Here is a 9,818-nt window from a genome sequence, read left to right as displayed (position 1 = left end):
CAAACCTAAATCAATATGAATCTAGTTTATAGTCATGTAACTTATGTATCGTTTACTATGTATCGGGGGAAGGAGCAATCTATCCGAAAATTCAAAAAAATTATAGTTTGAATAACTTTGAAGATAAGATGTAATTAGCGCAAATTTTTTTGGAGTTTTTGTACCTTATACTAAAAGAAATTCTTGTACCGGTATTACCCAATTGGGCTGATGAATATTCTATATGCCCAAATGATATCCCTTATTCAAATGGGTGCCCAATTCCAAAAAGGGTACAATACTTGCTAATTAAGATGAGCCATGTGGCCGTTGAAGAAGAATATACAGAAACATGAAAGAAGGCAATAGAAAAAACAAGAACGTATCCTCCTCCCCAAAAAGAACCCGACCCGCTAGTCTATCAGGACCCGATTCTAGACCTTCAGGTTCACGCCATACGAGGCTATCTCCTCCTCCTTCGGTGTCAGTGCTTGACGGTGAAATCATCACTGAAGAGTTGGGTTTGCTTGAAATTTCCCCCAAGACCAACCCAAGAAGTTTTCCGTATAGTATTAAGCAGCAGTGTTGGGACAAGGCGGAGAAAGTGAAGGGAAGAGACCCGGACCGATGGCGCCGAGACCCATTGGGGAACACAATCTTTCGGAAGCTTGTCGGCTGTCCTGGTTGTCTCTGCCATGACTATGACCATATTATTCCCTATTCTAAGGTACTTTTTCATTCTTTTTTATATCAAGTTTAGGAAGATTTGATGGATAATGGAACTGCCGGAGTATGTTTCAAAGCTTATAAGATGGACAATTTCTGTACTGGAAGAGCGTTGTATGAACAAAGAAGCCAAACTGTTGCCTTTATAGACTATTTATAGAGCTGAACCATACAAGTTTGGGATTGAGGAGTAGTTAACTATGTATAAGCTTTGTTTAAAATATTGAGTTTTGATGCTGTTCGCTGATTGGGTTTAACTAGAAACAGCAGGTTTTGGGTATTTCAACATACTTGTTTTCATGCTACTGTTTGTTCAAGAAGCTTTGATTTTTGTGTTTATGATGAATGACATTATAGTAGATTTAATCGTTTAACGATGAGAGAAAATATGTATTGATAACTTGATGATATGTATGAATACAGGACACACCTATTGGCTATTAATGCAACACATGCATTAGATTTGTATATTATCAGAAAATATCCAACTTATCAAAAGCTGCCCAAATATTGCTTTTCGTGGAACAGTTTCCAATAAATGTGCTAGAAATTTTTGTTTGTCCAAATTTAACTACAAAGATGGAGAAGTGGGGTGAACAATGACTAAAATGCAGGTGCAAATAGTTCTGGAAAGACGAGGTGTCGCTGGAAAGTCATTTGAAAGTAGTATCATTTAAGATTGGTAAAACGCACACCTTAGTGATGAAGCCAGGCACGGGGCTGATTGATGCTTCATCTTGCTTAAGTGGGCTTCTGGCAAGCACCCAAGTGTTAAGGTGTGTGTTCTATTACCCATGGACTAGTTTTGAAGAGTATGCCACTAACAATAAATAGAGCTTGCAAGGATGTTTTTAATTGATAGTGGTTAGTTATGAGTGAATATGCTAGTAATTAGGAATCTAAGATTAGAAATCTAGCATGAGAAAACTAGTTAGTAACTTTTAATAAGTGACAAGAACTGCACTTTTCATCTGAAAACCAATAAAAAAGTGATATTGAACTTGATTGACATGTCTTTTCAAGGCTCAATTCCAAGTCAGTTGGGTCAGCTATCACTGATCCAAAAAATGTCGGATTGGCATCATGAATCCTTTCTTTACATTCTAATATTTTGATAATTTGTCATTGCCAGACTATTTCTGCACTAACCATCAGCCTATTCAATAATCTTTTGTTCGGGTTTTGGTATCTGCTATTCTTGTAATATGCAGATAGACACAGTTTGATGATATTATTTTACTTCATAATTCTTGCTCTTTTAATTATTTTTCCATATAATTGTTGCTTCTTGTATTTATATATATTATCATTCGTTGCATATTTTAGTTCTTTTATATAGAATCCCAGTAGATTGTAGAGCTTTCTACACTTTCATCCTTGACAACATTGTCAGAAGGGGACAGTGTATTGTTAGAACGACTAGTGAAAATTAGCATGGCGTGTCCCAAACGACCATAGGCAATGCACTGAGTGTTACTGAGTCAGTCATTGAAAATAAGCGCCACATCGTAGAAGGGTCACCGGCAATAAACATACTCCCTTTGCAAAGATCACTGAGAATTGGCATAGTACCATTTGAATTGGGACTGTAGATAGAAGTGTGCCGCTTGAATGGTAGAATCTACTTGATCCTCTGCCAAAGCCTTAGAGGCTCAGATAAACTTTGAGATAACTATGGAAAGGAAGAGATATATTAATAACATGATGATTTGGTAAACACTAAACATACTTTTTTGTAGTTTGTGGTTTGTCATGCACAATGTAAATGATATTCTAACTTTAACATACTAACAAATTAGAGCTTCGAAGAAGTCCACTAGTCCTTTTGTGGAAAAGAAAAAGAAAAGAAGATAATTTAGCGGGACAGGCTCATAAGAATGCCGCTAGATATAAGTGAAAGTTATTTGAGTGTCTATCACGATAGTAGAGGCTCTGATACAATGTGAGTAAATAAGAGAGATATTTTGATTAATGAATGCAAGACACCTGTTTCTATGGTTCACACAAGACACGTGATAATTTGGCAATACAAGGAAATATCTAACATAAACTTAATACTTCAAGCATTCTGACAATTTTATTAATAATCCTTAACAATTACATTTACAAACTCAAATCTCTATGCCCAAATTTTCATTTTGGAACTTGTTCCTCGCTCCTGCAGGAAAAAAAGGAAAAAAATGAAATGTTAATACATACCACTCATACAAGCCTGAATTGGTCATTTTCATAAAGCGTATGACCTTGATCTTTAGCTTGTTATGACAGATCTCATTTCATTGGCAGGATGGTTATGCTAATCTGTAAAAGACATCCTTGGTGTGGACTGCATGATGAGAACTTGATAAACTTTCTTGATAAAATGAACAGTCCATTATCTGTGAAAAAGAAATAACTGAACAGTTCATTTGGTGATCTTGATTATTTTGCATGTCCTCTTCATTTAATCAGACTTGTGATTGAAGAAATACTCAAAATTAATTGAGACACATTAAAAAGGAGTATAGTTATCTTTTCTTTCCAATGATTCTGGTCAGTCTTAATTGATTGGGACTTCGTTAAACTTAGTAATAGCAAAGAAGAGGATGAAGAAGTGAAAAAAGACTAGATTGTATATGATAAGATTGAGAGACAGATCAGTACTTATATAAGTTACAAACATGCTCAATAAAGTACATATTTAAACAGTAAGTGGCTCCACTTAAGAGCTAGTAGTTGCTAAACATCTTCATTTCTGTTCTTTTTTCCTTTCCTTTTCTCTTCTTCTTGTGGGGGATTGAGAGTGTGGCAAGTGCTAAACTTGCTATGAAATTGTTTTATATTTTATAATGCTCTATATGACAAATTCTAACCTTAGTGTCGCATCACACCATTAGTTTCAATCAAGCTTTTCAAATTTTGGAATCTTCTTTCATTTCTCTGGGTATGTTAAAAAATGTCTATACTTTTTGAAGTTTTCTATTGTTAAGAAATGTCTGCTCCTAGAAAAGATTACCCTCATCTTGATGTTCTGTTTTAACTACCAAATTCCAAAAGTAGACATTTGATTGAGTTCATCTGTTTTAAATATTTTGCAGGGTGGAGACAGTACACTAGAGAATTGTCAAGTTTTGCAGGTGAGATTTTCTCTCTGATAGAACATCTCTGTTTGTGCTTGCTGTGGAGTATCTTGAAATTTCCTTGCTGCATTATCGTATACTCACGGTTTCCTGTTATTGTGTGATTTGTTTTCAGTTAATCTGTCTTTAATTCATAGTATGTGCTACTTTAGAAGACATTATTTCATTAATATTTGAAATATATTCTACATTATCTTTCAAGAATACAAGGAGTGTTAAGACTACTTAGGGATTATGTATGTTGTGCCTTTATCTCCTTAATCATCTTGATGCTTGGTTCTCCATCTTTATCGATGTTCTCTGGACGAGTTATTACTCCCTCCTGACGACTTTTATCGTCCTTATTAAAAATAAATTATCATGTTAACCAAAAATGCAACAAGTAAATTGGACCGCAGGGAGTATCTTTTACTGCTCCATAGTGATTGCTACAAGTGTATCTGTTCCATTGATCCAATGTTGATCTCAATATCGACATGGAACTTTGGTGCCTTGCCTTCACTCCCTCCTCTCCTTCACCCAAAGGGATGGAGTGGGGGAGCAGAAGAGAAAAGAAAGGGTTATGCTGCTTATGGAGAAAGTTGAGGGAAGAAAATGGGGAATCTATGTTAGATAATTGATGGAAGGAGTGTCTTCATGCAGGCGACAGTTAATAGATCGAAGGGGAATCGAACTGATATATCAAAAGCTGAACTCATTCAAAGAAGTTCGTATTGTCGGGTTTCAGGTTAGATGCATTCAGTCTTGTGTTCAAGTATTTGGCAGTCTAGTTTATGAGATTATCTGTGATAATATTAACGTTTTAAAACTATATCCAGGTCGCGACATGGATCTTCTTGAACTTTCTGCCTACGGCAATGTCCGTCATGGACAAGATTCTGGGGGATGTAAAATTCAGTGAGTTATTTTACGACAATATACTCAAGAATGACATTGTATGCTTCCCCTTAATTATCAGTATGACACTAGTTATTCCTCTATTAAATTTGTAGCTTACAATTATTGGAAGTTTCATATGCTTGTATGCATGATTTTCTTGGGCAATCGTAATAGAGTTACATCATAAATTCTTATATATATATATATATATAGGAGTTAAAGCTGCAGAAGTTTGTACATATGTAAATCAAATGGAGTCTTATTAACTATGTTATTAGGTTATGTACCACTGCTAAAGCACCACAAATTTCTCGCTTTCCACATTTGCCATAAAAGAGACTCAATTTAAATAGCTCAATGAATTCTGGATATGGACTTGTATAACAAAGTTGTCATTTCATCATATTGCAAAATTCATAACATTTTTTAAATTAGGCCAATTGATAGGAGTCAACTTCCACACTAATTGAGTTTTCGGACAACTAAAAAATATATGGTCAATTATTTTAGTTAGGGGTGAACAAAATTGAACCAAAAATCGCACCAAATCACAAATTGAAAAAAAAATCGACTAGTAGTTTGGTATTGAAGAAATTTTTTTTTGACTATATTGGGTTGATTTGGTTTTTACTTTAAAAAGTCGATTTGAGACCAAACTAACCTGACATAATATATATATATATATGGAATTTAAAAAAATTATTTTATACATTAAACTTTTAAAGTCTTTATTTTGATATAATTTAGAAATATTTCTTATATACTTTTTCATAAATTTTATCTTTTAACAAAATATTTCAAGTTTGACTTAAAATTTTGAATAGTCCAATAAAGGTTATATTCCATAGATATTAGTAAATTCTAATGAAGCTCAATCAAAATCAAATCAATACTATTGCTAACAAAAAATATCAACTCAAATACTAAGAATGACAATAATGTTGAATATTTGTTCTTCAATTATATATTGGCTTAGAATAATTAGACTTATTTTAACATGATTTATACTTTAAAACTATGATCATTTTCATTTTGACTTATTTATTTGCAATATCTGTTTTATGTGATTTCATTATTATTTTGTATATTTTACGGTCATCATTCATATTATATTTTGTGTTATTTTCTTTAGAAAAAAATACCTTTAATAATTATATTTTGGTAAGATTAAAGAAATATTTAAAACACAAGTTAATTATATGTTTGTATGAATACTTTACCGAAAAAACCCGAAAACTCGAAAAATCTAGAAAAAAAAACCGAAAAAGTTTCTAGATTGAAAAATTCAAATTTATTAATTTGATTTGATTTATAGATTAAAAAATTCAATACAAATAATTTAATTTGCTATTTTAAAAAAATCCAAACCAATTAAGTTCATGTACACCCCTAATTTTAGTTTCTAAATCACAGACCCTGCAAACATCACAATTTGGACGCAATCTCTTAGAAATGTACTATAGTTAACAGGAAGGACAAAAAGAATGGAAAATGTTTTTTTGTTTTTTTTTTTTGTTTTCAGTGACCATCAAAAACTTCAATTTTTTGGAAAAGATTGACCACTGACTTGAGGTCTTAGAGTTCTAGAGTTAATACCATTATCTAAAATTTATTCATCCAATTCGTCCGATAAGTAGCCGTAAAATAAATTCACCTTGACCATTGAGTTATTGAGTAAAAAGTCTATATATTACCTTAAAGGCTTAAATTTATAGTATAACAAAGTAAATTTCAAGTATTAGCTTAGAGCTCATATTTGATTTATATATTTATATTTAATGTACGAATTCGGGGTTCATCCCTCAATCAAGCGCTACTTAAAAGTCAGGATAGATTTATTTTCGATTATTAGTCAAGTCATTAATAACAAATTGAATACGATATTATTCGTTAATTGCATTAAAAGTTTTACTAATGCCTAAATTAAGATAATATGAGTGTGTACTCAGAGTTTTCAAATCTTAAATTAGCTTTTGCGTGTAAGTTTAAGCTCCTCTCCATATTTTATTACTCCATTTCAAGTTGGGTCCAAATCATGGTTAAAATAATAGATATTTCCATATATTTGCTCCGAATTTTGTAGTACTACCAAAGTGTTGTAACGTGTCACTTATCTTACACATAAATAATATATTTTGTTTACATAATAAGATTTTCAGAGAAAACAAAACATTGGCTCATTCAAAGCCGATTCAACAAGACTGGGGCCTAAAGTGAAACCTAAGAGAGGGGCCCTAATATTTTATTTTTTTCATCATATATATTTTTATTTAAAACCTATCTTTTTAGTTTTTTTAGATGTGAAGTCATTAGTTACTGTTTTATAATCGATTTGTTTTATTAATTCATTTTCAATTGATAATATAGTTAATCTATTCAATCAGTTCTCTTGAGACATTGTTGATCTTAATTAAGATTTAATCAATGTTAGTTTCGAGAAACTCTTCAGCTTAGGTGACAGTTACATGAACTTTTAACATTATTCTATAAGAAATATGTGGATTTGAAAAAGAATCGAGTCTTTTTTTTATTGAATATTTTTTTTAGATCATTATCTTCTATTTGTATTATTTCTCTTAATACTTTTAATTCAAAAAATAATCTAAACCATCAGTATCATAATAACTATAATGTGTTAAAGAAAGTTCAAGGTTAAGACAATGTCTTTTTTAAATTCTCATCATCTAGTGATCTCAATTTATCACTAAATAAGAAATCAAAAATATTTTTATATGCTTTAATTGGTTCAAATCTATTTTGAAGTGAAAAAATAACTTGATGTAATATATATATATAATGGGACTTTATGATTTCGTTATCAATATTTTCATCATATTGTTTCTTACGAAATTCAGGTTCTATATTCATCTCATCTGCAATTTCCTTGGTAGAAATCATAACACTCATCGTACATATAAATTTTTTCTAAAAAAAAATAACATTTATAGTAAAACAAAATTTAAAAATTAGAGACCCCAAAAAATATAGGACCCCAAGCGATGACTTTAATGACATAGGGGTTAAGACGGACCCGGGCTCATCAACCAAATAAAAACATTTATTTCATAGGTTTGTGTGGAACAATTGGTCAAATAGTATATGATAATTTCTTCTTCCAAAAGTTAAACGTTTTGTAGAACATGAAGGTGTAATGTGTCTAGAAGCAAGAGATTAAAAATGGAGTAATTAAAGGATTGATTAAGTAGTAGAGTCTTACCCGACAACACGTATATCATGTGCACAGTGACAAGTACTAATTAATGAGCATTTTGTGTGGATATATAAAGCTACCTATAGGCTATACTTGCAAAAAAGAATTGAAAGATGGAAAGAATTATTACAAGTGACTATTCCACTTGTAATTAGATAATGTAAACCACACCATTCATGTCAAAGTTCATGCATCAATCTTGAAATGATTATAATATTTTTGTGTTTTTTTTCATTCGATATCCGATATCCTTATTGAAGCTCGATTAAATTTAGATTCACGCTGGAAAGTCGCATATTAGGGGATAAGCACTCCCTAACAAATGTAACTCTATATCCAAAGGACTCAAACCCAAAAATTCTGATTAAAAATAAATGAGTAGTTATCACTCCACCATAATCTTGTCGGTATTTTTGTGTCTTGAAATGATTCATTATATGTTCCACTAAGGCTTGACTTATATTGAGACACATCATTATTACTTGGTAACCTTCCACTACCGCAGTGTGCTCATCCTTGTTCCCCATTTTGACTTAATAAATTTTCTCATTGAACCTACCACTTCAACCTAAATTCCATTCTCTCTCTTAGCCTTACTTTATTTATATAAATATATATAATCTTCAAGTTTCATATCAATGGTTCACACACACATTATCTTTTATCAAGTCACTCTATAACATATATTCAGAAAATTATTAAGATAATCTGATAAATTCTTATAATAAACATATTAGTAATTAAAATGCTAAAAATAATATAATTTTGTTGGTTTTTTTTAATCAAATGGAATAGCAAAAAAAGGTTAAAAATGTCTCTCTATAATTATCTTTAAATAACCAGCTTAAACATAAAATCTGTCAAATTTAAAATTCAAAAAACCTAAAATATCTCAACAAAGCTAACAATACTTTGTGATTTGTTAGTATACACACATATAGTATATCTTAATTATAATATATGTATTGGCAAATAGTGCACATCTTTGAATCATAAGATATTAGCTAGAGTCACCTTTTTTACTTTAATTTGTGATTTGATTGCCGCAAGCAATAGGTACACTCAATCTCAAAGTGCTTTATATATTTTGTATATATAGAATGAATGAATGTATAAAATGGGGCACTAATCTCAAAACACTTGATTAATTAGGAAAATGGCTGCCACTTTGTTTCTGGCTTTTCTTTGTTTTTCTCAAGTTATCTACTTGAATGCCATCCCAATTACAAGTAAGTAATCATATTTCAACTTATTTAACATCGATCAATATATATTATTTTTTGATGGTTACGTTGAATATACTTATTTTCGTTGTTAGGATGCAATAGTTTGGTGTACAAAACTCAACAACATGAGAATACACAAATGGTAACTACTTGTCTATCTTCTTTCTTTCATTCAAGCAAACATCACTTCTTTCATAATTTCTTGTTTTTTTTTTGTCAAATATTTATTAGGAGAATATGGAGGTTGAGAGTATGAAACTAGGTGATGCCGTCATTAGAAGAATGGATGTTGAGGTCAACGACTATCCAGGTTCTGGCGCGAATAATCGCCACACTCCGGGCCACCCCTAGAGATATGATGGATGTGTGTTCACGATTAATGAGTATGATCTTATTATATGTACACATACTTAATGACTTTTGCATATGTATGTATGCATATATAGTTCAAGCTGAGAGCAATGCGTTCACCCACAATCTGGCCTCAGGCTAAATATGTTGAGTGTGTTAGTAATAAGTAGTGATAGATATGTGTGCTTTAGATGTTTAGGAGTACTGTGTTATTATGGAAAGCTAATAATTAAAGGGATTCATCTTTTCTTATATACATAGTACTTGTGTTTATTATGAGAATTTTTGAGGATTAACTACCTTCATAAGCTTTATCTGGCTGGATCT

General features: G+C 31.4%; 1 protein-coding gene and 1 long non-coding RNA gene across 2 annotated transcripts; both read left to right on the top strand.

Annotated features, from left to right (window-relative positions):
• The first annotated feature begins 327 nt into the window (after positions 1 to 327).
• Positions 328 to 4,891, top strand: LOC125840514 (uncharacterized). Its single transcript, XM_049519485.1, has 4 exons — positions 328 to 706; positions 3,783 to 3,821; positions 4,467 to 4,551; positions 4,643 to 4,891. Exons 1-4 carry the CDS (start codon positions 332 to 334, stop codon positions 4,723 to 4,725), a joined length of 582 nt encoding a protein of 193 aa, XP_049375442.1. The 5' UTR covers positions 328 to 331; the 3' UTR covers positions 4,726 to 4,891.
• Positions 4,892 to 9,019: 4,128 nt separating this feature from the next.
• Positions 9,020 to 9,282, top strand: LOC125840518 (uncharacterized). The gene is made up of 2 exons (XR_007443750.1): positions 9,020 to 9,143; positions 9,233 to 9,282. It is a non-coding gene; the product is annotated as an uncharacterized LOC125840518 (long non-coding RNA).
• The last annotated feature ends 536 nt before the right edge of the window (positions 9,283 to 9,818 follow it).

This window comes from Solanum verrucosum, unplaced genomic scaffold (genome assembly GCF_900185275.1).
Source record: "Solanum verrucosum unplaced genomic scaffold, falcon-dt-bn FXZP01000181.1, whole genome shotgun sequence".
NCBI classification, from domain to species: Eukaryota; Viridiplantae; Streptophyta; class Magnoliopsida; order Solanales; family Solanaceae; genus Solanum; species Solanum verrucosum.
The sequence above is the reverse complement of the archived record's forward strand: the minus strand, read 5'-3'. Positions and strand labels throughout refer to the sequence as shown.